The 27,607-nt window shown below is 41.9% G+C and overlaps 1 protein-coding gene across 5 annotated transcripts in view; it reads right to left on the reverse strand.

The window, feature by feature from the left end:
• Positions 1–1,846: 1,846 nt before the first annotated feature.
• Positions 1,847–27,607, reverse strand: part of nfe2 (nuclear factor, erythroid 2) — a 78,304-nt gene continuing 52,543 nt past the window's right edge. The window contains exons 2-4 of one of the 5 annotated variants that reach the window (XM_051925073.1): positions 19,562–19,628; positions 19,319–19,474; positions 1,847–7,185 (exon numbers count right to left, since the gene is read on the reverse strand). In XM_051925073.1, the coding sequence (XP_051781033.1) occupies positions 5,848–7,185; positions 19,319–19,474; positions 19,562–19,609 (1,542 nt within the window). In that variant the 5' untranslated portion in view covers positions 19,610–19,628 and the 3' untranslated portion in view covers positions 1,847–5,847. Of the gene's footprint in view, positions 7,186–19,318; positions 19,764–27,607 lie in introns of those variants that run through there. The other 4 variants (XM_051925071.1, XM_028798595.2, XM_051925069.1 and 1 more) reach the window with 4 other exon arrangements.

A 27,607-nucleotide genomic window follows, 5' to 3' on the forward strand; every position in this document is an offset into this window, starting at 1 on the left:
TAGATAGATAGATAGATAGATATGAAAGGCACTATATAATTGATTGATTGATAGATAGATAGATAGATAGATAGATAGATAGATAGATAGATAGATATGAAAGGCACTATATAATAGATAGATAGATAGATAGATAGATAGATAGATAGATAGATAGATAGATAGATATGAAAAGCACTATATAATTGATAGATAGATAGATATGAAAGGCACTATATAATAGATAGATAGATAGATAGATAGATAGATAGATAGATAGATAGATAGATAGATAGATATGAAAGGCACTATATAATTGATAGATAGATATGAAAGGTACAATATGATAGATAGATAGATAGATAGATAGATAGATAGATAGATAGATAGATAGATAGATAGATAGATAGATAGATAGATAGATATGAAAGGTACTATATAATAGATAGATAGATAGATATGAAAGGCACTATATAATTGATTGATAGATAGATAGATAGATAGATAGATAGATAGATAGATAGATATGAAAGGCACTATATAATTGATAGATAGATAGATAGATAGATAGATAGATAGATAGATAGATAGATTGATAGATAGATAGATATGAAAGGCACTATATAATTGATAGATAGATAGATAGATAGATAGATAGATAGATAGATAGATATGAAAGGCACTATATAATAGATAGATAGATAGATAGATAGATAGATAGATAGATAGATAGATAGATAGATAGATAGATATGAAAGGCACTATATAATTGATAGATAGATAGATAGATAGATATGAAAGGCACTATATAATAGATAGATAGATAGATAGATAGATAGATAGATAGATAGATAGATAGATAGATATGAAAGGCACTATATAATTGATAGATAGACAGGTGTCTGCCTTTCCTATTCAGTCCACTCAACTAAATTGACCACCGGTGGACTCCAAACATCTCAGAGTGCGACACACCTGAGCCAAAGCTAAGGTTCTGAATTCAAAGGCCAGTTTCAGTTTTATTTTTAATTTTGAATAGTCAGTCAGTCATTTTCCAACCCGCCATATCCTAACAATAAATTTACAAAAATGTCTAAAATTCTGTGTTCACATCCTCATTCCGGAGTATTGAATATTGCTTGATGAGAAAATAAATGACATGAAATGATTTTAGCACAAGGCTGAAACAGAACAATGTGAACGAAGTGCAGGAGTCTAAATGGGTTGCAAAGGCGCTATATAATGTCACATGATGTGACAACACAGTTTGTCATTGTTTTGTTTAGAGCCATGAAACGCACAATGTTTATTTCAGCTTTCAAAAGTTAAGTATGTTGTTTTGTGGTGGTCTGAGGAGGGGTCTTCTGATGAGGGGCATCCCCACCTTGATGGGGGTTGTGGGGGGCGTCCCCTATGGCGGTGGTGAAGCCAAAGAAGAGCCCGGTCAGCTGGGGTGGCCACTTCAGAAGTTTGTTCTTCTCTGCTGAACAGCTCTAAGATGAGATTTGGTTAAAAAAGAAAAGAAAAGGAAAGGAAAGTGCAACTGTTGTCTTTTGAGAACTGGAGCAGCTTATGAAGGATCTGAAAGATTACATCAAAGAGGCGTTGTTTAATGTCGCTCCTCTAATAGCAAGCGTGACGTCCATTTGTCTACATCGGGAAAGCAGAGAAGATAAACTGTTAAAGTCAGGGCTGCTCTGCAAGGTCTCCAGGTCCAATATAGCGCCTTTCATAGTTTTTACCTCGTGCCTTTCCACTCAGTAACGTTAACCAGTGTGAGTCCCCCTGCTGGCCATAAAGTGGAAGACACACAGTTTCTTTATTATCTGTAAAAAAATATTTGGATGAGGATTAAGCAATTAAAAGACTGGTTTTATAATTTTATTTTATTAATTTTTTGTATTTTTTTCTATAATATAAATAACAAACAATTCATCACAAGGTTTAAAAAAATGAGAAGAAAAAAGTTACAAAGGCTGTACGTATTGAAAATTGCTAGAAATTGATGTAACTTAATTTATACAATTAAAAAAAAAAAACCCTTGAAGAGGTGCCACCGGATTGGCCGGTCTGATTGAAACTGTCCTCGCATCTCAGAATGTCTTCAAAAATAAAAGATTAAAATAAAAATAATAATAGTAGTAATAAGAAAATTTTGCCAGTTGGTGAATTTAAGTCAACAGGTGGCGCCTTTGAGCAGACGGTCTCACGTCAACGACTTTAGAGTGGCGTGTTGGCCCCGCCCCTCGTCGCCCCGCCCATTTGTTTTTTTCTAAACGACGAGGTCGATCTGCTATGATGGGCTGCGGACTGCAGCAGGACGTCCTTTTTACATTTCTTCATTTTATGATTCTCTTTTCATTATTATTGTATTTAATTCTGTACACAGTGCTACTCACATTATTACCGTTCCCTTATATAATACAGCACTCATTATGCCTTAGAATTTTTCTGAGACCACCACCCCTAACCATGAGCGATTGCTCATGAAAGCCCCATGTAATACTCTCTGGACCCCCACAGTCAGCCATGACCACTGTTGTCAATGAAAAATGAAAAGCACCCAAGCCCACCCCCTGAAAACTTTAACACAATATGGGAGGCCCTCTTGGGACACAAGTTTACGAGAGTCGCACTCGGCACTCATTAAAACTGAAGCACTGAGTCATACTGCTGCTGTCCACCAAGTCACATTATGGCAAATGTGACCAGAAACATTAAAAATCAGTGAATGTTCTATAAAAAGGTCTAGTGTGACATAAGAGGACCGTTGTACTGCCATGGGTTGGCACTGTCATCTGGCATCGCTTGAACCAGTGCTGGAAGACAATCTGCCAGTACGTCTGTCATTCTCATAACCTGTTAGACCAATTCTGATTGATCTGACGACATCACATGAAAGGCAAGATGCAACCCTGGACAGCCCATCTCATAATTCATTCATTCATTCATTAAATTTTCATTCATTCATCCATCAAGTCTTTAATTAATTAATATGTTAATTCAGTCATCACATTTTTCATTAATTCATTTTCTTTTGTTTGTTCGTTCATTCATTCAATCAATCTTTTATTAATTAATTAATTAATTAATTAATTAATTAATTCATCCATCATATCTTTAAGTAATTAATTTGTTCATTCATTCATCAAATTTTTCATTCATTCATTTGTTCATTTGTTAATTAATTAACTAATTAATTTCTCATTACTCTTTTACTAATTTGTTCATTCATTCACAAAATTTTTCATTCATTCATTCGTTTGTTCGTTCATTCATTCAGTCTTTTATCCATCCATCCATCCATTTTCCAACCCGCTGAATCCAAACACAGGGTCGCGGGGGTCTATTAATTAATTTATTCATTCATGAAATTTTTCATTAACTCTCACATTCATTAATTCATCCATTCATTCCTTCATTTGTTCTTTCGTTCACTCGTTCATTCATTCAATCAACATTTAATTACTTAATTTTTTATACATTCATGAACATTTTCATTCATTCATTAATTCCTTCCTTCCTTCCTTCATTCCTTCATGCAATAATGTATTCATTAATCCATCCACTAATCCATTCATCCATCAATCCATCCATCCAGCTATTCATTCTGTTGTTTATTCATTAATGCAATCACTTATTCACTTCTTCATTTGTTCTTTTGTGGATTCATTCATCCACTCATCTATTCATCCATTATTTTGTTCATTTTTTTATTCATGCATTAATTCATCCAGCTATCATTTATTTCCTTTATTTCCTCATCTGCCTGCCCACCCATCTATTCAGTTCATCATTTATTAATTCATTCATCTAATCACCTCATGATTTTTTTAATTTGTTCCTTTGTCCACTCATCTTTTAATTCATTCATCAATTCATCTATCCAGTCATGCACGCATGCATTAACTAATATATAACTTAATTCATGCATTGGTCCAGGCATACGTGATCCATTCATCTGTTCATTCAATCCTACATTTCTTCATACACCAATCCATCTATGAATTCATTCATTCATTAATTCATTTCTTCATCCACCCATTCATCTATTCAGTCATTAAATCATTAATCCCTCATTTTTTTATCCATTTGCATGCATCCATTCATTTGCTCATTCATTTATTAATTCATGCATTCATGTTTCAGTTCATCCATTCACTCAGCCATTCCTTCATTTGATCATTCATTCATTTTTTTTATCTTCCCACCTGTTCATCTATTCATTCATTCATCTAATCACTTAAGTTTTTCATTTGTTACTTCATGCATTCATTTGGAAATTTCCCACTCACGTATCTATCCATCCTATTCATTCATACATGAGCACATTAATTAATATATGCATTAACTCATGTATCAGTTCATGTATCAGACCTATTCACTCATTCCTTCATTTCTTCATCCACCCACCCATCCACCTATTCATTCATTCATTCATTCATCCAGTCACTCATTCATTTCTCTCTTTGTTCCTTCATGCATTCATTCATCAATTCATCCACTCATCTATTCTTTAATTCTCTCATTTATTTATCCATCATCATTCATTCCTTCACTTCATTCATCCACTTATTCACCCATCTTCCTACTCATTCCTTCACTTTTCCCTCCATTCTCCAGTTCCAGTTATCCCTTTGCAGGCTCACAGTGGGTTCAAGCCTGTCCCGTCCTCATTTTATTTTTCTTCCCTATCCTTCTTCACTGTTCCCCTGTGTATTCATTCATTCATTCATTCCTTTATCCAGTCACTCATTTGTTTCTCCCTTTGTTCCTCCATGCATTCATCAATTCATCCACTCATCTGTTCATGAATGCTCTTTATTCATTTTGGAATCATCCATTCACCCATTAGCTCATGCCTTTATTTCTTCATCCATTCATTCATCCACCCAGCCTCCTACTCATTCATTCATCTGTTCATTTGTTTGTTTGTTCGTTCATTTGTTCGTTCGTTTGTTCATTCGTTCATTCTTTTTTTCATTTATCCCTCCATTCTCCAGATCCAGTTATCCCTTTGCTGGCTCACAGCGGGTTCAAGCCCGTCCCATTCCCATTGCTCATTTGACGATTTTTTACTATTTTTGCTTCGTATCCTTCATCCCTGTTCTTTGAGAACTACTTTCCCTTTTTAAAATATTATTTTGCTGCCATAACAGGAGTGAAGAGCCCATCAAGCTCATAATGAGATCCTGAAGGAGAACCTGGCATCAAGTTCAAGACTGTTCTAGAACGCCGGATCTCGCACAGGCCTCTGTGATCACTGAAAGGCAGTTCCTGAGTGATTCCTGGCTAAAACTCCAAAGACAATGCAAACATTCAAACCAAGTGAGGAGTTTGTCCTGGACGTGAGGTACTTGAGGTGAAGAGCTGTGGACTGTGGCTTGATGAGGAGGGTGAAATGTTGGCCGACCCTTGTTTGGTTGTTGTCTCTAGGTGGCCTGTAGGAATGGGGACATGTGGTCCCGTGGTATCCATGGCCTGAGACAAGTCACGATTTGGCATTGCACGTCTGAAAAGGGAGTCACACTGCATAGGCCAGCTACACATCCACTTAACCAGGCGGGGGGACATTGGACATCTGAAAAGCTTGTCATCGATAATTTATGAAAAGTCCAATTTGGAATCCACGTTGTCAATTCCCCAGGAATTCTAAAAGGGCAGGAAGGAGGCAGTACCTGCCAGTCTCTGCCAGGGCAGTTCTTCTCATTGGTAGGTGTGCCACTCTCGCCATTCCTCCCCTAGTTTTCCAAGTTTGGTCGCCTGATTCTTTTGCTTTTTTTTTTTTTTTTTTTAATGTTCATTCAAAGCGGATCCATGGATTTTCATCAGGAGACCATCTACTCTGGGTATTGGGCACCTTGACATTCAGTCACTCCCATCCACTGGCTTCCGTGGCACCAAGAACACATTGCCGTCGTTGGTCTGCTGCAGGGTGTATTCCTCTGGAGAGTACGGCTTCCCTTCCTCGTCCCGGAGGCTCCCAAAGACCTCCACGCTGAGCTCGATGATCTTCCTCTTCAGGTGGCTCAGGTTCTGGCCCATCTCAGACTTCTCCCTCGTCAGCTGCACCTTCTCCGCCTGCAGGAGGTCGATTTCCTTCTCCAGGTGCACGATGTTCTCCAGCTTGCGTTTGCGGCAGTTCTGTGCCGCCACTTTGTTTTTGCCTCGCCGGCGGATGTCCCGAATGAGAGCCAGCTGGGCATCGTTCAGCTGGTACTTGGACAGATGTTCGTTGAAGTCGTCCACTGGCAGGTTGATGATCTCCTCGATGGGCAGAGGGATTTTCAGAGCCATGGCCCGACGCTGGTCTCGGCTCACTGACATGTCCATGCGCACATTTGGAGATCGGTGCTTCTCATAGGGACCCTCCGCTCTGCCACCGCTAGTGCTGTGGTTAATGCCACCTTCTTTGTTTGTCCCAAGCTCAGGCAGAAATCCCTGGAGGGGAGGAGGAGGCATAGCCTGCTGCTGTATGTTTGCTGAGTGGCCATATGAAGTTGGCATTTTATAAGACTGGTGACTCATGTGGCACTGGTTCAGCTGGTGCTGGTGGTAGTCCATATGGTACAACTCCAAGAATTCTGGCCTCATCCTGGCTTGCTCCAGCTCCATCTCTAAAGGCTCTGCATCGCTGTAGTTCATGGAGTTGTCGCCCGCACCGAGGTAGGGGTTACCTCCAGCTGTGGCAGTGCCTGGCGATGCCAATGGAGGACTGGAACCCAAGGACAGACCAGAGTCCGACTCCAGGTCATCCTGCAGGTGTGGCTTACAGAGCCCGGTTGCTGTTCTATGTTGGCTCCCACTGCCAGTCCCCATGGTATCGTGTATGCCTGACTCTGTGCTGCCCGTCATTGCCATGTGGTCCAGCATGCTCATGACCGGGGCAGTCAAGGGCTGCATGGAGGAAGGAGAGGAGTTGGAGGATGGAGGGGCAGGCAGCATTCTGGCATAGCTGGGCCCTACTTGGGCAACATGTCCAAAAGATGAGTCCATGTTGCGGAGAGAGCCAATCCTCTGGCAGGACGCTGCTGGCACCATGTCAGGGTAGGGGCGCTTGAAGATGGTACTTTGAGATGAGCCACAGAACTGCAAAGAAGAGCTGCTTGGTGATGGGTCCAGTGGGAATCCAGGCTGGGGCATCACTTGCATAGGTGGCCCATAGTGGGGAGACTCATAGGTGGCATCAGCGGGCATTTCCAATTCCTGTAGAGGGAGAAACAAACAGGACATGTTATGTTGTGACACCATAAAAATACCCGACTGTGGACTGGAGGGGGTGCTCCTCAGCTGACCTAGAGCCCAAAATGACTCCAAGGAGATGTGGGTTCAAGAAAGGCCTACAAAGGAGGAGAGAACAAGGGAGACCTCAAAGGAATAAACAAACCCCCCTGGGGTACCCTTGGCTCTTTCTATCCAGTTCTCAGATGGGGTGCCTATTGCACATCTCCCACTCCAAATGCCCTAAAACGCATTCCATTTAACACCCTCACTCCACCCTCCTTGAACCTCTGCCTGTCTCTTACCCCAAATTCAACAGCCCTCTGGCTAGAAGGGCCTTTTAAGACCCCATCCCATGTGCATTTTCAAAGACAACTTTTGCTTGTCTGACAGGATTATGATCTGGAAATGGCCAGCTAAGCAACTGCTTGAGGGCCCCGTGGTCAGTAGAGGGCCCCAAACTCACGCAGAACAAAGGGCCTCAGATAGGCCAGTAATGGACTTGGAACATCTCTGGGTTAGAGAGGGGCTTCAGATGGACTAAGAACACCAGCCTAGAGCCCCCCTCTTTCATTCATCAATGCATTTATTCATTCCTCTATCCATTCATTCATTTACCCACCCATCCATCCATTCTTCCATTCATGCATTCATCCATCTGTCCTTGCATTTCTGCAACTATCTATCATATAGTGCCTTTCATATCTATCTATCTATCTATCTATCTATCTATCTATCTATCTATCTATCTATCTATCTATCTATCTATCTATCTATCTATCTATCTATCTATCTATCTATCTATCTATCTATCTATCTATCATATAGTGCCTTTCACATCTATCTATCTATCTATCTATCTATCTATCTATCTATCTATCTATCTATCTATCTATCTATCTATCTATCTATCTATCTATCTATCATATAGTGCCTTTCACATCTATCTATCTATCTATCTATCTATCTATCTATCTATCTATCTATCTATCTATCTATCTATCTATCTATCTATCTATCTATCTATCTATCTATCTATTCATTATTTTATGCATCCAAACACTCATTAATTTCTTCATTAGCTGCTTCATGGCTTCATTCATCTACTCACCTGTTTTTCAGTTCTTTCATTCATTCACTCATCCAATTCTTTGTTTCTCCATCCATCCATTTCCCAACCTGCTGAATCCGAACACAGGGTCACGGGGGTCTGCTGGAGCCAATCCCAGCCAACACAGGGCACAAGGCAGGAACCAATCCCGGGCAGGGTGCCAACCTGCCACAGGACACACACAAACACACCCACACACCAAGCACACACTAGGGCCAATTTAGAATCACCAATCCACCTAACCAGCATGTCTTTGGACTGTGGGAGGAAACCGGAGTGCCCGGAGGAAACCCACGCAGACACGGGGAGAACATGCAAACTCCACGCAGAGAGGACCCGGAAAGAGAACCCAGGTCTCCTAACTGCGAGGCAGCAGCGCTACCACTGCGCCACCGTGCCGCCCACTAAAGCAAATATGCAAAGCAAAATTCTCCATGGACGTTTTACATATTATTGCTGAATCGGACTGTGACTTTCATTCAAGTGATCTGGAGATGGATATCGAAAACGAAAGTGAGGACCCGGGAAGCGAACCCAGGTCCCCAGGTCTGTCCTTTGTTTCTTCATCCTTCTATTTAGTCATTCCATTCATTCATCTAATCACTAACCCAGCCACAGGGGATGCACAAGCCAGTGTGTTTTTTCGTGCCGGTACCAATAAATGGAGAGGGTTACGTCAGGAAGGGCATCCGGTGTAAAATTTTGCCAAATCAACATGCAGACAACAATACAAATTTCCATACCTTATCGGTCGAGTCCCGGGTTAACAACAACCACCACTAGTACTGTTAGTCAACAGGGTGCTGCCGGAAATTGGGCTACTGTTGGCCGAAGAAGAAGAAGAAGAGGGGTGAGACGTGTCCGGAGGCAGGAGGAGAGGAGGAAGGTAAAGAGAGTGGAACTGAGGGTAGGAACTTTGAATGTTGGCAGTATGACTGGTAAGGGGAGAGAATTAGCAGATATGATGGAGAGAAGGAAGGTTGATATATTGTGCATGCAAGAGACTAAATGGAAGGGGAGTAAGACCAGGTGGATCGGAGGGGAATTCAAATTGTTCTGTCATGGTGTGGATGGGAGGAGAAATGGAGTAGGGGTTATTGTGAAGGAACAGTATGTCAAGAGTGTTCTGGAGGTGAAAAGAGTGTCAGGAGTGATTGCTGACAGACGGGTATCAGCAAGAGTGAAAGGGAAGGTCTACAGGATGGCAGTAAGACCAGCTATGTTACATGGGCTGGAGACGGTGGCACAGAAGACAGAGCTGGAGGTGGCAGAGTTAAAGATGCTAAGATTTGCATTGGGTGTGACGAGGATTTGAAATGAGGACATTAGAGGGTCAGCTCAAGTGGGACAAGTCAGAGAGACAAAGTCAGAGAGGCGAGATTGCGTTGGTTTGGACATCTGCAGAGGAGAGATGATGGGTATACTGGGAGAAGGATGCTAAGCATAGAGCTGCCAGGGAAGAGGAGAAGAAGAAGACCTAGGAGAAGGTTTATGGATGGAGTGAGAGAGCAAGATGACGAGGACAGAAAGATGATCCGCTGTGATGACCCCTATCAGGAGCAGCCAAAAGAAGAAGAGGACTCATCTAATCACTCGTTCATTTATTTATTTGCACCTTCATACATTAACTCACTCATTAACTTCATTGATTTTCTTCATTCATTCATCCATCAAATCTTTCATGCAATCCTTTGTTCATCCATCTGATCATTCATTCATTCATGCAATAATTTACTGTTGGTTTATTCATTCATTCATTTAGCTGTTCATTCCTTCTACTTCTTCATCCACCCACCTATTCATTCATTCATTTCTTCATTCATTTACTGTATGCACTCATTCATGGTTTCATTCATTTACCCACCAGCTCTTTAATTCTATCATTCACTCACCCATCAAATCTTTCATACATTCCTTTGTCCATCCATTTGGTCATTTATTCATTCATGTACCATTTCCTTCCTTCCTTCATCCATCCAGTTATTCATTTCTTCCACTGTTTCACTCACCTATTCATCTATTCATTCATTCATTTGTTTATCCAATCAATTTTTCTATTTCTTCATTTTTTTCCTTCATACATTAACTTAATGTGCATATTTTTGGTATAGTGGAGGTAACGAGAGTCTGTGCCCGGCTAAGATCTGAACTCAAGCCTGTGTGGCACCATGCCAGTCACCAAGAAAAGGGGCATTTAAATAGAGAGTCTGACACATGTGAGCTTCAAAGAATCTCTAACAGTCCCACCGAGAAAGCAGAGGCCTTTGAGTTTTGCACTCTGTGGATGAATAGTTCTTCATTTTTAGAAATAAGGGTGCCCTGTGTGCCAAGCAGTGCCCTTCATTTGTCGGGAGATGTCTGCTTTAAGTTTTTTTCATTATGCTTCCCATCATGTGCCATCACCACCTTCTGCACCTTGAAAAGCAAATATTCCCCTGAATGCACGCCAGACCTGGAATGATAGGCATGCAGCTGGCACTGCTGTAAGTGTACTTGGCAAGCAGGTGGCACCACGTCGGTAGAGGTTGCAGTTCACTCCCCCTCTGCAAATCTTATTTCACTTGACACATGACCTTTAAGGAGGAGAACTGTCCCCATGCCCAGAGGTAGGACACACGCAGGGTGGTGGGCTCCGCCTGGCAGCAATGGCCCCATTTCATCGACTGACTAATTGGATTCTAAATTGGCACAATGCTGTGTAGCGAAGAATGAGCTTCTTGGAAAGAAAACAGTGTAAAGTGTCCTCCTCCCCGTACTGTCATGATGCCCAAAGACCCCCCAAACCCCCTTGTGTACACAGTTGTGGGCAGAAACGACAGAAAAGGAGCCTACGAAACGTGATGCCCATGTGATGTAGGGTCAGCCATAGAGCAGCCATTGTGTGCGCTGAGGTGAGTCGAAGGGGGGTGTTGGAGGGGTGCGTTTTAACCAGCAGGGACCTCAGAAGTGGAGTCGGGTTTCCCGGAGTAACAGATGGCCATTGTGCTGTCCCTGCCGTCGGCCGTCTGCCCGGCCAATCTGCCCCACCCCCTCTGCCCGTGCACCACCCCCTCACCAGCTCAATCAGCTTATTGTTAGTGGACTTAAGTGTGTGTGTGGGGTGGGGGGGGGAGAATGGTAAACCTGCAGGTGGTGGCCACACAGTTCAGTTTTGTAAGGTTGAAGGAATGGAGACAAACGCATCTAAGAGGACGTTGGCACCTGCTAACGGGCACTGAGCAGAACGTAACCCCATATGAGAGGCCGTGCAGCATAATTCTGAGCTCCTGGGCACAGGTTCAAAAAGTGGGCAGGACATGGAGAGGAGATCAGCAGGAGGCTGCACCTAATTGGCTTGTCAGCATGTCCAACCACCAGGGGGAAGCACTGAGTTATGACACCCGTCCAGCTCCACAAGGAAACTGAATTGTGTGACAATGGAGTGAGGGGACCGTCAAGGTTAATTACTCTCAAATCTTATGCTACTATGGATTATTAAAAACTAATTACATTTACAGAGGGTATAGAAAAGAATCCCCCCCCTTGAAATATTCCCATTTTTGTTTTTGCTTTACAGCCTTAAATAAAAACACACAAACTAATATTTTTTCCAGCTTTACAATCTTTAACATCCAAGTGAAAGATATCACAGCTATAGTTCAGAAGAATTATAAAAAAATGAAACACAAGAAATCCTGAGATTAATAAAGGACCCCCCCCCCCCCCAAAACTCCATCAGATGTCAGTGCCCACCATTTCCATTGCAGACCCTGGTTACCAGCTGTGATCAGTTGTAATGAGTGTGATTAGTGAAGCTCTTCCTGGTCCATTCATTCCCTTGCTTGGTAGTGCCAATGACAGCAAACACCTGACTATGGGTGACAAGTCACCTTCAAAAGATCTCGGGGACACAGACATGAGGCAGGAGATGGAGACAAAAAAGTCTCAAAGGCTTTATCAATCCCAAGGAGCCCAGTAAAGTCCATCATAAAGAAGTGTTTGGTAATACTAGGCCGTACCTCCAGGAGGAAACTGGTAAGAGAGGCTGCCAAGAGGCCAATGGCCACTTTGAAGAAGTTACAGGATTTTAGGGCAATGAGTGGTCATTGTGTGCAGATGACAACAATTTCACAAGCGCTCCACAATTGTGGCTTGTTCAGGAGGGTCGCACTTCACAAGAAAGGCCACATGAAGGCTCGTTTGAGCTTTCCCAGAATGCACCTTGAAGATTCTGATGCCAAGTGGAAAAAGGTCTTATAATTAGATGAGCCCAAAATCATTACTATTTAGCCTCAATACCAAACGGTACACCAATGCAGCTCACCATCCACAACACACCATACCTACAGTAAAGCATGGAGGGGGCAGGGGCCTGGGGCTCTCGTTAGGGTAGAAGGAGAAATTGATGGGGTAAAATATCGTCAACTTCTTGAGGAAAACCTGCTACCCTCTGCCAGAAAATTGAAGCTGGGCAGTAATGTTCACCTTTCAACACGACAACGACCTGAAGAACACAGCAAAATGGACCACACACCTCAATAAACATGCTATTTTTGATAAATTTCAGTCAGGTATTAGAACAAATCACAGCACAGAAACTGCAGTCGTTAAAGTAGTAAATGACTTGCAGGTAAATGCAGACAGAGGCCATTTATCTGTTCTCATCCTCTTAGATCTGAGTGCCGCATTTGACACCATTGATCACAATATTCTTAAGAATCGCCTTAGTCAATGGGTGGGCCTCTCTGGCAGCGTCTTAAATTGGTTTGAATCCTACCTGGCAGGGAGAAAAGTCTTTGTTAGTTGTGGTAATTATAACTCAAAGACACATGATATCCTATATGGTGGTCCACAAGGCTCTATCCTGGGTCCGCTGCTCTTCTCAATCTACATGCTTCCATTAGGTCAGATTATCTCAGGGCACAACGTGAGCTACCACAGCTATGCTGATGACACACAGCTGTATTTATCAATAGCACCTGATGACCCCGAATCTCTTGATTCACTAACACAATGTCTAACCTGTATCTCAGAATGGATGAATAGTAACTTTCTCAAATTAAATAAAGAGAAAACTGAAATCTTAGTGATTGGCAATAATGGATACAATGAGGCTATTAGAAATAAACTTGATGCATTAGGATTAAAAGTCAAAACGGAGGTAAAAAGCTTAGGGGTAACCGTTGACTGTAATCTGAGTTTTAAATCGAATATATTAATCAGATCACTAGGACAGCATTTTTTCACTTAAGAAACATAGCAAAAGTTAGACCTCTTATATCATCGAAAGATGCTGAGAAATTAGTTCATGCGTTTGTCTTCAGTCGACTAGATTACTGTAACGCACTCCTCTCAGGACTACCCAAAAAAGACATCAATCGTTTGCAACGAGTGCAGAATGCAGCTGCTAGAATCCTAACTAGAAAAAGAAAATCCGAACACATCTCTCCAGTTTTGATGTCACTACACTGGTTACCTGTGTCATTCAGGATTGACTTTAAAATTCTGCTTATGGTTTATAAAGCCTTAAATAATCTCGCCCCATCTTAAATATCGGAATGTCTGATGTCTTATATTCCAAATCGTAACCTCAGATCCTCACTGAGTGTCTCCTTAGAATTCTGAGAGCAAAACTTAGAAGAAGTGGTGAGGCGGGCAGCCTTCTGCTGTTATGCACCTAAAATCTGGAATAGCCTGCCAGTAGGAATTCGCCAGGCTAATACAGTGGAGCACTTTAAAAAACTACTGAAAACACATTACTGTAACATGGCCTTCTCATAACTTCACTGTAATTTAATACTGATACTCTGTATATCCAATTCATTATAATAACTATTCATGGTGGCTCTAAAATCTGTACTAACCCTAAATCTGTACCAAACTGGATGATAAATTGGACTGGACTGCCAACACTGATGCTCTGTGTAAGAAAGGACAGAGCCGACTATACTTCATTAGAAGGCTGGCATCCTTCAACATCTGCAATAAGATGCTGCAGATGTTCTATCAGACAGTTGTGGTGAGCACCCTCTTCCACGCGGTGGTGTGCTGGGGAGGCAGTATTAAGAAGAAAGACGCCTCACGCCTGGACAAACTGGTGAGGAAGGCAGGCTCTATTGTTGGCATGCAGCTGGACAGTTTGACATCTGTGGCAGAGTGACGGGCGCTGAGCAGACTCCTGTCAATCATGGAGAATCCACTGCATCCACTGAACAGTATCATCTCCAGACAGAAGAGCAGCTTCAGCAACAGACTGCTGTCACTGTCCTGCTCCACTGACAGACTGAGGAGATCGTTCCTCAATCACACTATGCGACTCTTCAATTCCACCCGGGGGGGTAAACGTTAACATTATACAAAGTTATTGTCTGTTTTTTACCTACATTATTATCAATCTTTAATTTAATATTGTTTTTTGTATCAGTAAGATGCTGCTGGAGTATGGGAATTTCCCCTTAGGATTAATAAAATATCTATCTATCATATAGTGCCTTTCATATCTATCTATCTATCTATCTATCTATCTATCTATCTATCTATCTATCTATCTATCTATCTATCTATCTATCTATCTATCTATCATATAGTGCCTTTAATATCTATCTATTTGTCTATCATATAGTGCCTTTCATATCTATCTATCTATTATATAGTGCCTTTCACATTATCTATCTATCTATTATATAGTGCCTTTCACATTATCTATCTATAGTGCCTTTCACATTATCTATCTATCTATCTATAGTGCCTTTCACATTATCTATCTATCTATCTATCTATCTATCTATCTATCTATCTATCTATCTATCTATCTATCTATCTATCTATCTATTATATAGTGCCTTTCATATCTATCTATCTATCATATAGTGCCTTTCATATCTATCTATCTATCTATCTATAGTGCCTTTAATATCTATCTATCTATCTATCTATCTATCTATCTATCTATCTATCTATCTATATGTGTGTGTGTATATCTCTCTAGTATATAAACGATTCCTGGGACGAGAGGAGATTTTTGCCATGAGATTTTCTCAAGCCCCGCCTTCATCTCCACCACTTCCGGTTCACGGCTCCCGCCCGCGGTCCTCTAACCTCTCAATTGTGTTGAATGTTTTTGTAATCACAGTTCCTGCTCTTTCAGCTCTTATAAATTTTTTACGTTTTCCTCACTTTAAGTTCCCAATAAAAGAAGACTTATTATGTCTAAATCTCATTGAAGAATGTCATCACAAAGGGTTATCAACAGAAGAAATGAATGCACGGGCAATCCTAGCACCGAGAAACGATGAAGTCAAACGAATTAACGCGAAAATTGTCGATTAGTTACACTTGGTTAAATGCGTATCAATAGACTCTGCTGAAACAGTTGGCGGTGATGGTGCGGAAGAAGAAAACATTAGCTCACAATATCACGAAGAATATCTACAACTGTTAACACCGTCCAGTTTTCCACCACACAAATTACTGTAGAAAGAAGGATGTATCGTAATGTTATTGCGAAATTAATGTCTGATTGATGGGCTATGCAATAGGACAAGATTAGTTGGATTGAAAATTGGGCGAACAATTCTGAAATGTAAAATTTTAACAGGTGACAAGAAAGGTAGGCCTAATGTAGTACATCTAACAGACACCAAATGAGATCTTGATATGCCATTCGTATTAAAACGTTTACAGTTTCCGTGAGAATAGCCTTTGCTATGACAATTAACAAATCCCAGGGACAAACATTCGAAAAAGTCGTGTTTTATTTATTGGAGAGAAAGAAACGAAATTAACTCACGGACAGTTATACGTTGCGTTGTCACGATGAAAATCCAAACACAGAATCAAAATACAAAGCGACATTGACGAAAAGTTAATTAAAAAAATGTTTTACTTAAGTTTTACAGTAAAAGTGTAAGTTTAAAAAGTATTTGCGTGTTAATTTCAAAGCCAAACAGAACGAAATCGCATTACGCAACGAATAACTCTAACGCAACATTTTCTTTCAATTTAATACGTTTACTATTTTTTAATATGGTTAATTACTCGCTGTAATGTAAAATAGTTAGCTCTATTATGCTTATGTAACAATTCCCATGAAAATAACAATCTGTTTAAATTGTACATCCGCTTCCCCACATGCGAGCGGCAGAGCCATGAAGTGGCTAGCGCCAAGGGGTTGGTGAGCGAATGTCCGTCTGTCTGTCTACTTTTCACAAGAGAACTACTTAACGGATTTAAATCGTTTTTTTTTAAATTTGCTTGAACATTCCAGTTGACTTCGTGACTTATTGCGCTATGTATCATAGTTCGGTTGCGGTACCGATTGCGTTGCACGAATCCAAGAGAGACGCAGCGGACCGAGGGAATGGGGGGCGTGGCCCTCCTCACTCACGCGCCAGCCTCGGGGCGTGTACCTTAGCTTAGCTAGCAAATGAGAGAACTACTTAACGGATTTAATTCAGGTGCTTTTCTAGAATTTGCTTGAACATTCTGGTTGATTTTGTGACTTCTCTCATCGCACTAAGAATCATGTATTATATTTACGCTAATCCGAGACAGAGGCTGCGGGCCGAGGGGAGGGGGACGTGTGACGTCGAGTGGGGAGTCGGGCGGAATGCCCTCCTCGCTGTCCTGTTTCACTTCTAGGTGGGCGGAGCTGCGGGACAAGGCTATTATTAAATAAAAAGAAATCCCCGCTATGTGTTCTGGACTCCGAAATTTCCAAACGCGTTTTGGTTTTGACAAAAGATCTCCTTGTCTGCTAGTTTTGACCTTTAGCCCGTTCTTTGATGTAGAGATCCTTCTGGTCTTTTTCACTTCTTCGTTTTACTGTCTCTTGTGGCTTGTAATGTGAGTGTAACATTTAGGAAGTAATTCTCACTGCGTGCGCTGTACGTTGGCGATAATCGATAGAGTTGGCCTTCTGATAAAATTCGACAGCTGTGAGCAGGTGCGCCGTCGCGGTGACAGATGTTCCCCTTCTCGGGATGTTTTTGGTTTTGCCTTGGCAGCTCGGCGTAATGTTGCTTATTAACAGAGCAGTCTGTTCACGGGGAAACGTCTTATTAACAAGCCCGTTGATGTCGAAAAACACGACCGTCGTTGTCTTGTTCTTCAATATGGCTTGACGTGCTTTCTCTTTGGTTCGTTGAAAAACATAAAATGCCAATGTGCAATGTTGTAGAAAAATAAAATATATATATAAATACTTTTTAAAAACCACGCTAATATTTAGTTAAAAAGTGTACTAAAAAGTAAAAAAAAATAAGTAGGCCTATCTCATACATCACTCGTAAAAAAAATAAAAGCTTGGGAGTTTTTTGAATGTTGATTGATGAAGAGCGCCCACGCTTTTATTTTACGAGTGATGTATGAGAGACTTACTTTTTACTTTTCAGTACACTTTTAAAACTTAATATAAACGTGTTTTTTAAAAAGTATATACTGTATATACCCGAGGGCGGCACGGTGGTGCAGTGGGTAGTGTTGCTGCCTCGCAGTATGGAGACCTGGGTTCGCTTGCTCCCTGCGTGGAGTTTGCATGTTCTCCCCGTGTCTGCGTGGGTTTCCTCCCACAGTCCAAAGACATGCAGGTTAGGTGGATTGGCGATTCTAAATTGGCCCTAGTGTGTGCTTGGTGTGTGTGTGTGTGTGTGCCCTGCGGTGGGTTGGCACCCTGCCCGGGATTGGTTCCTGCCTTGTGCCCTGTGTTGGCTGGGATTGGCTCCAGCAGACCCCCGTGACCCTGTGTTCGGATTCAGCGGGTTGGAAAATGGATGGATGGATATAAACCCGAGCTGCCCAGGCACAAACAAAGAAGGGGAACATCTGTCACCGTGACGGCGCACCTGCTCACAGCTGTCGAATTTTATCAGAAGGCCAACACTATCGATTATCGACATAGTACGGCGCACGCAGCGAGAATTATATCCTAAATGCTACACTCACATTACAAGCCACAAGAGGAGCCACGATTTTTTTAAAGAATTTTGGAAATGAAGGATAGATTAGAAATAGGACGACAATGACTGAAAATATGCAAAAGACAAGGGGCGCCTGAGTGACGGTGCCAGTGCCAGCGGCGTACGTTTCATTCCTCATGCACTGTAAGTGAATTTCCAGTAAGCCGTGGTACCTCAAGTGGGGTTAACCAGGTAGCTCAGAAAACTGGCTGAGGAAATGTTCTGCTTATTTGTGGAGCCATTTTTTTTGTTTTTCAGGGGGTTGCTTGTGTCCATCAAAAGATTTTGGAGCAAAAGTTGCCAATTGAGGGTGAAAATTTGGAGAAGCAAACGTGAAAGGAGACAGAAAACGTTATACTCAAGTAAAGTCGAAATATTACATAAAGTTCAACGCTGTCTTATATGGTAGCCCTCTGCCATGACACCTACATCCCATTCCATTACTCCCAATTTTAACCTCTCCCACCCAATCCCAATCTTCCTCACCCCACCCCACCTCTCCTCTTCTCACCCTAGCCCACCCCGTTCCATCCCACTACACCCCATGACTGAATGGTTGAAGAGATGCTCTTCATGGTGGTGGTGGTCCCTGATAAGCACAACTGATGATTCTTCTGAATGCTCACACCCGGGTTCATTTGTAGTCTCAGTTGTGGGGTCAGTTATTTCGCGGGGTGGCGCAGTGCTTAGCCCCACTGCCTGTTTAAAGCTTACGTGTGGTGTTTTCATGTCCACCTTGTTATTGAGAGGCTCCAGTTTGAGTCCCACATCCTGAAGATATTGGCAATTGCCCGGATAACACCACGTCATTGTCATTGCTGCTGTATTGTAACTGGTGCTACTGGGATAGGGTTCTGCCTCCCAGTACCCCGAACTGGACAGATGGATGGACTTTGTTCACCTCAGCAAGACTGTGAGATGCTCAGATCAGACGACGTTATGACTTATGAGGTGGAGATGTTTCCACCTGACCCACAGACAGTTTTTGAATTGTACGAACTTCCTTTGAAAGCCCAGCTAGGCAGAGGTGCCAGGTGACCCCAAACCGGGTGACACTCCGCTCATTCCTTACCTGAAGATCGGTGATGGCCATCAGCTCCTGCCAGTCGATATCCATTTCCAGCTCACCTTGGTGCAGGTGTGTGACCCTGTCTCGGTCGGGCTGTAAGGCCCCCGGCACTGCCATCATCGTCATCCCGGCATGGTAGCTTCCAGGTGGCACCAGCCCCTGCTGAAAACGGGGATCGACACGATTAGGTGTGGCATGCCATGCCCAGCAGGACCCCCCAGGCCGATCTTCTGTGCCTTGGCTCACCTGAGGGTTTCTCCGAGCTGGCAAGATGCAGTTGGCTGACTCACACATTTAGGATGGCACGGGTGACCTGCAAGGAGAAGGCAGTAAGGGGGATTAGTTCAGGAATCGGGAGCTGTCCCCCCCCACACTCTCCCCCCCCCCTAAATTTGGACAGAAAGAGTGACAGAGCCCAGCGCCCTTGGTCATATTTGAAATCCTGCCATGGCGTTTCAGTAAGAGGAGAGAGCCACGTCGGAGGCGTCACCCACCCAGTGGGCTTCTCACCAGCGGCTTGCCTGCTCCATGGCAGATAACAGTATCAGCAGCCGGGCAGCCCTGTGCCACCAACTGACAGTTTTTGTGGCTTGCCGCACAATGTTAACCCTTTGAAATACTGAGCTCACTGTGGCCTGCCAAGACCCCTAAAAGCCTGACAACCCAGGAAAATGGAAGGGTGGGGTATGGGGGACGGAGGGGTGATCACCACTGTTTTAACAGGGTGAACAATGGCCTGCAGAAAAAAATAAAGTGCAGCAGCTCGGGGGTCCTCAAGCATCCAAGCAACCAACGGTGATCACGTCCATCCTGCGGGGGTTTGGGGTAGGGCTCAGAATGTTCATTTGCAGCAGAACCCCTTTGAAAAGAAGGGAATTAAGGCAGCAATAAAAAGTCTTCACCCCCCCTTGGAAGTTTTCACTTTTTATTATTATACAACTTTGAATCCCACTGGACTAAAATGTGGACTTTTTAGCAACTGAATACGACTCTTTAATGTTAAAGTGAAAACAGATTCATTACAAACATCGTTAACACGGCCTTAATGTGACACCCCTAAATCCTCCCAAGTGCAGCCTGCTGCTTTGTGGTGTGTGGTGGTCAAGGGTGCAAAAAGAAATTTTATGGCACTGTGTACACTAAATCTGTAATGAGCAGATGACACGACCTTTTATGTCAAATGAAACGCTTCTGCTGTCACTTCATTACAAAGTTCTTCATGCCAATCAACACTCAGCGTTACATGTTTTACAAAATGTGTCATGTGCACACCCCAGAGCCTTATAATAATAATAATAATAATAATAATAATAATAATAATAATAATAATAATAATAATAATAATAATAATAATAATAATGGCTGGGCTACCCGTCTAAGTTGAGTGCAAATCTAAGGTAGTCAATGTAGAGCTCAGTGTTAATGTCTGCAGTGCACCATTTGTTGGAATGCATTTTGTAATGCATGTAATGATAAAATGCATTGCATTTGTTATTCCAACAGATGAAGTATCAAAAATATTTGTAGTAATGACATGAGTTGCATTTGTCATTCCAACAGATGGAGCATCACCAATATTTGTAGTAATAGCATGCATTACATCTGTCATTCCAACCGATGGAGCATCACAAACATTAGTAGTAATAACATGTGTTGCATTTGTCATTCCGACAGATGGAGCATCATCAATATTTGTAGCAATAACATGCATTATGTTTGTCATTCCAGCAGATGGAGCATCACAAACATTAGTAGTAATAACATGCATTACATCTGTCATTCCGACAGATGGAGCATCATCAATATTTGTAGCAATAACATGCATTATGTTTGTCATTCCAACAGATGGAGCATCACAAACATTTGTAATAATAACATGGATTGCATTTGTCATTCCAACAGATGGAGCATCACCAATATTTGTAGCAATAACATTCATTATGTTTGTCATTCCAACAGATGGAGCATCACAAACATTAGTAGTAATAACATGTGTTGCATTTGTCGTTCCAACAGATGGAGCATCACAAACATTTGTAGTAATAACATGCATTACATCTGTCATTCCAACAGATGGAGCATCACAAACATTTGTAGTAATAACATGGATTGCATTTGTCATTCCAACAGATGGAGCATCAACAATATTTGTAGCAATAACATGCATTATGTTTGTCATTCCAGCAGATGGAGCACCACAAACATTAGTAGTAATAACATGTGTTGCATTTGTCGTTCTAACAGATGGAGTATCAACAATATTTGTAGCAATAACATGCATTATGTTTGTCATTCCAGCAGATGGAGCATCACCAACATTTGTAGTAATACATGGATTGCATTTGTCATTCCAACAGATGGAGCATCACCAATATTTGTAGCAATAACATGCATTATGTTTGGCATTCCAACAGATGGAACATCACAAACATTAGTAGTAATAACATGTGTTGCATTTGTCATTTCAACAGATGGAGCATCACAAACATTAGTTGTAATAATGTGTTGCATTTGTCATTCCAACAGATGGAGCATCACCAATATTTGTAGCAATAACATGCATTATGTTTGGCATTCCAACAGATGGAGCATCACAAACATTAGTAGTAATAACGTGTTGCATTTGTCATTCCAACAGATGGAGCATCACAAACATTTGTAGTAACAAAGTGCATTATTACAAATATTTGTGATGCTCCATCTGTAAGAAAGATAAATGCAATACATATGTCTGTGCTACATGCAATTTGGTATGGTATTTATAAAAGTAGTGTTAATGTTTGTGATGCACCATCTGCAATGCATTTTGTTACTACAAATATTTGATATGCACTGTCTGTTCAAATAACAAATGCAGTGCATTTTACTACCACAAATGTTTGTGATGTGCCACTTGTTGGAGTAAGAAATACAATGCATAACCTCTGTTCCATATAATTTGGTATGGGATTTGTAAAAGCAGTGTTAATGTTTGTGAGATGCTACCTGTTGGAATGACAAATGCAATACACTTGTCTCTGTTGTGTACAGTTTGGTAAGGGATGTGCCATCATTTGGAATGGCAAATGCAGTGCATTGTATTGCAACAAATGTTTGTGATCCATCTGTTATATACTATGTAGTATAGGATTTGCAAAAGCAGGATTATTGTTTGTGATGCACCATCTGCTGGAATGACAAATGCAATGCTTGTTTCTCTGTTATTTACCAGTTGGTATAAGATTCATAAAAGCAATGCTAATGTTTGTGATTCGCCGTCTGTTGGAATGACACATGTAATGCACATCTCTTTGTTGTATGCAGTCTGGTATTGGAATGACAAATGCAGTGCATTTTATTACCACAAATATTTGTGATGTGCCAATGGTTGGAATGACAATGGCAATGCATATTACGGTGTTATATGCCATTTGGTATGGGATTTGTAAAAACAGTTTTAGTCTTTGTGCACCATCTGTTAGAATGTCAGAGACATAACAACTGAACAGACACACAGAAACTTATCCTTCTATGGTGGATGCTAATAATAATAATAATAATAATAATAATAATAATAATAATAATAATAAAATTGTATTTATAATGTGCCTTTCAGTGCCCAAGGATGCGGTACAAAGCAAAATAAAAATAGAAAAAATTACATAAAAGAGCACCAGTACTGTAAAGGATAACAGCACCGATTATACATAAGATTTATAGTTTTATGTCCATTGTTAAGAGCCTATTAGCGACTCAACTTCTCTAAAGAAGAGCATTCCAGAGGGCTGGAGCTGAAACACAGAAGGCTCTGCCTCCCATCGGTCTCCTTCTAATCCTGGGAATGCTAAGCAGAGGACTAAAGTCAAAGATGGTTGAAGTCGGGGTAAATTCCTTAAATTTTAAAAGGAAGTTTTTACTAGTTATTAACGTGTGGACCAAATGACAGGGAGAAATCAAATGTAACGCCCGGACTTCAAAATACCGCTGAAGCCAGAACAGGGATGCCATTCACTAATGATGTCAAATGAACCATCTTAGCCAACTGAGACTTATTTACAGCCAAGAGTTACGGCTTAGCCAGGGTGGTAGTCTTGGACTAAATTTATTCTTTGCCCCTTTAACGATTTGGTTATTTTTCAAATGTTATTTGCCTTTTTCTGCTATGTATTAGCTGTGCTGCCCTGCTTCACCCAGGGAATTTCCCAAGTCCCTGTAACCCCTAACCCTAACTGAGTACTTTTCTGTTTATGCTGTCATGTCCTGCTTTTCGTACTGACTGATCATCGGCTTTGTTGATGGTCCTTGTAAAACACAATTTTGGAGGAAAGTGCATTGCTTTGGATTCAAACAGGTGATCATCAGGAATTTGGGGTATGAATGTCATGTCACCCAGGAGCAGATCCTGTAAAAGTGTTGGCCTCAGTCAGATCTGAATGTAACGCTTTGATCTGTAATTCTGTATTGTTCTTAAGTTTTGGAAGGTTTGGATCAAAAGCAACGCGCCCTGAACTGTGGCTTACCTCAACTTATGGCATACAGCGTTGACATTTACATGTCATGAACTGAAAGTTTTAAGACTGTACAGGTAAGAACAGGTGAAAAGAAATAATATGGTGAACAATGCCCACCTCCTGTTTGTTCTGGGGGTCCCCTAAACTGACCAAGGAACGCCGTCGCTCCCGACTTGTGTTGTACTGAGGGCTTGAGGTATTCCTGCTTTAGTGACCCACGCCACATCATGGTTTAACCTACAACGGGACATCACAGTTTTCCGCAACACTTTTCCAGCAAGAGGGACACCCCTCACCGCCATCTTCGGAGGATATGTTTACAAGCAGGCTCAACAATAAAAAGGGGAATACAGATACCCCCCCTGAAGCACCACCAGCTCAAAAATATATATATTTAATATCACATCATGAGGAGTATGAAGAAGCCAACAGAATGGGGAGTAGCTGTGGATACCACTTCATCCTCGACACTGGACATCTGGAGTCCTGTGGTCAGTTTATGACTCCATAAAGACACAACAGCACTGGAGGAAGTCCAGAGAAGAGCGACGAGGCTGATTGAGGGCTACAGGGGGTGAGTTATGAAGATTAAAAGAGCTGAGCCTTTACAGTGATGAAGAGGAGACCTGACTGAAGTGTTCAAAATGATGAAGAGAATTAGTGCAGTGGATCAGATGGTGACTTTATAATGAGGTCATCAAGAACACGGGGACACAGTTGGAAACTTGTGAAGGGGAAATTTCACACAAACATTAGGAAGTTTTTCTTTACACAAAGAACGATAGACACTTGGAATAAGAGACCAAGTAGTGTGGTGGACAGGAGGACTTTAGGGACTTTTAAAACTCAACTTGATGTGGATAGGACTGATGACCTTTGCTGGGGTGAATGGTCTGTTCTTGTCCAGTTTGTCCTAATGTTCTAGTAGCATGTTTGGTTATATAGCACCCTGTTATGTGGAGTGCAAGTCAAGGGAGTTTATGTAACACACTGGGGAGGCCTCATCTGGAGTCCTGGGTGCAGTTTTGGTCTCCAATCTACGACAAAAACATAGCAGAGGTAGAGAAAGTCCAGAGAAGAGCGACGAGACTGATTGAGGGCTACAGCGGGTGAGTTATGAAGATTAAAAGAGCTGAGCCTTTACAGTGATGAAGAGGAGACCTGACTGAAGTGTTCAAAATGATGAAGAGAATTAGTCCAGTGGATCAGATGGTGACTTTAAAATGAGGTCATCAAGAACACGGGGACACAGTTGGAAACTTGTGAAGGGGAAATCTCACACAAACATTAGGAAGTTATTCTTAACACAAAGAACGATAGACACTTGGAATAAGAGACCAAGTAGTGTGGTAGACAGGAGGACTTTAGGGACTTTCAAAACTTGACTTGATGAATTAAGTGGACAGGACTGGCAAGGTTTGTTGGGCTGAATGGCCTGTTCTCGTCCAGAGTGTTCCAGTGTTCTAATGTCTGAAAATCGAGAGTCCACCTTATGAGAAGGATTTAGGAGTCGTAGTGGACTCTAAGCTATCGACTTCCCAACAGTGTTCAGAAGCCATGAAGAAGGCTAACAGAATGTCAGGTTATATAGCGCATTGATGTGTGGAGTACAAGTCACAGGAGGTTCTACTAAAGCTTTATAAACTCACTGGTGTGGCCTCATCTGGAGTCCTGTGGTCAGTTTTGGTCTCCATAGAGGACATAGCAGCGCTAGAAAAGGTCCTGAGAAGAGCAACGAGGCTGATTGAGGGCTACAGGGGGTGAGTTATGAAGATTAAAAGAGCTGAGCCTTTACAGTGATGAAGAGGAAACCTGACTGAAGTGTTTAAAATGAGGAAGGGAATTAGTGCAGTGGATCAGACGGTGACTTTAAACTGAGTTCAATGGGAACACAGTTGGAAACTTGTGAAGGGGATATTTCACACAAACATTAGGAAGCTTTTCTTTACACAAAGAATGATAGACACATGGAATGAGTGACCAGTAGGATGGCAGTGACATTCATCACCCAACTTGATGTTATTTAAGAAGAATTAAGTGGATAGGACTGGCGTGTTTTGGTGGGCTGAATGGCCTGTTCTTGTGCAGAGTGTTCTAATGTTCTAATAGCATGTCGGGTTATATAGCGCCTTGATGTGTGGAGTACAAGTCACAGGAGATTCTGCTCAAGCTTTATAACACACTGGTGAGGCCTCATCTGGAGTCCTGTGTGCAGTTTATGACGCGTAATGGTCATAACAGTCGACAACGTCCGCCATGTTAAACTTTCTTATTTATGGCCCCATCTTCACAAAATTTTGCTTCCCTGCACTAACCGAAACCGATGTACGTACTTATTTCGGTGGTATGACGCCACTGTCGGCCGCCATATTGAACTTTCCAACGGTCGTTGTTACTTATGGGCCCATCTTCAAGAAATTTGGTACGTGGGTTCCCAACGCTAACTGAATCCTACTTATGTACATATATACGTCCATAGCCTGCAGCTTGGTCGCCGTGTGAGGCGGCGTTGGGTCCCCCGTCCCCACGCCTCCCACGTAGTTGGCTGCCTGCCTATATAAGGCCATCTGTCACTCCGGTCTCTTCATTCCCTTCCTTGCTTCACCACGGTATTCACGTCTCCCTGCTGATAACTGCAGCCTTTTTATTTAATCCACGGCTTCTCCGCTGTTTTATTGTTTGTTTGTTACGATTATAATTATTGTGTAGGTATTTCAGACTTAGTTTACATTGTTCAGGTACCCATTTCCTTTATCGTTCCAACCGTACCCCCATTAACATGTCTATCGAGGTGATCACCATCGATCAAAGAACTGTCACTTACCGAGTGGTTTCCATGCCCGGAGATGGCGCCTGCCTTTTCCATTCTCTCTGTGTTACATATTGCACGGCCATATCAGGCTCACTCTTGATATCCGGAGGAACATTGTGTCTTATGTATTGAATGACTGGGACAGGTCCAAGGTGTGGACTGATGACGGTACAGGAGATAATCATACTACACAGGAGCACTAGAAGAGTGAAATGCTTAAGCCCTTCACCTACAGTACGGTTCTGCATGTGAGTTGATGGCTGCCGCTGAATTGTTCGGTTGTCGCTTTCAAGTGTACCAAAATGGCCAAATATTTTACAGCTTTAGACAACCGCCAATGCCTGTTAAACATCTTAGATTCACAGGTGACGATTTGAGAAGTGGACACTTTGATGTTTATGAATGTTTAAACTCTCAAAAGCTGGATGCGAAGTTATCGATGAAACCCATTTCAATTCAAACGCCTCCAATTTCCAGTAAGGCTCTGCTTCGCAATGACAATTAATAAGTCTCAGGGACAGACCCTACAAAAGGTTGGCATTGATTTGAGGCGAGATTGCTTTTCACATGGCCTACTGTATGTGGCATGCTCAAGAGTAAGCTCAGCACACAGCTTGGTCATATTACAACCGGAGGGCCGAACTGACAACGTGGTATACAAAGAGATCCTTAACAAGTAATTATTGGGATATTTTCCCTCAGTTTAAAAAGGTTTACTTTTCTTCTTAATAAAAATTTTAAAGCAGTACTTCGCCGCTGCGAAGCGCAGGTATTTTGCTAGTTGGGAATAAAGTAAAAAATCAACAAAGTGTAACATTAACACAAATGAAAGACTCAAAATATGAATGGAAAGGACATCAAGCAAAGATCTGAACCCCAGCTAGGCGGAAATAAGAACACATGAATTATGCGATTGAGCCAAGTCACGATAAACACAGCATGAAAGGCAATGTTTCTTTTTTTAGTGTATGCCAAGTTGCTCTTGTTCAG

Source organism: Erpetoichthys calabaricus, chromosome 3, assembly GCF_900747795.2.
Source record: "Erpetoichthys calabaricus chromosome 3, fErpCal1.3, whole genome shotgun sequence".
NCBI lineage: Eukaryota > Metazoa > Chordata > Cladistia > Polypteriformes > Polypteridae > Erpetoichthys > Erpetoichthys calabaricus.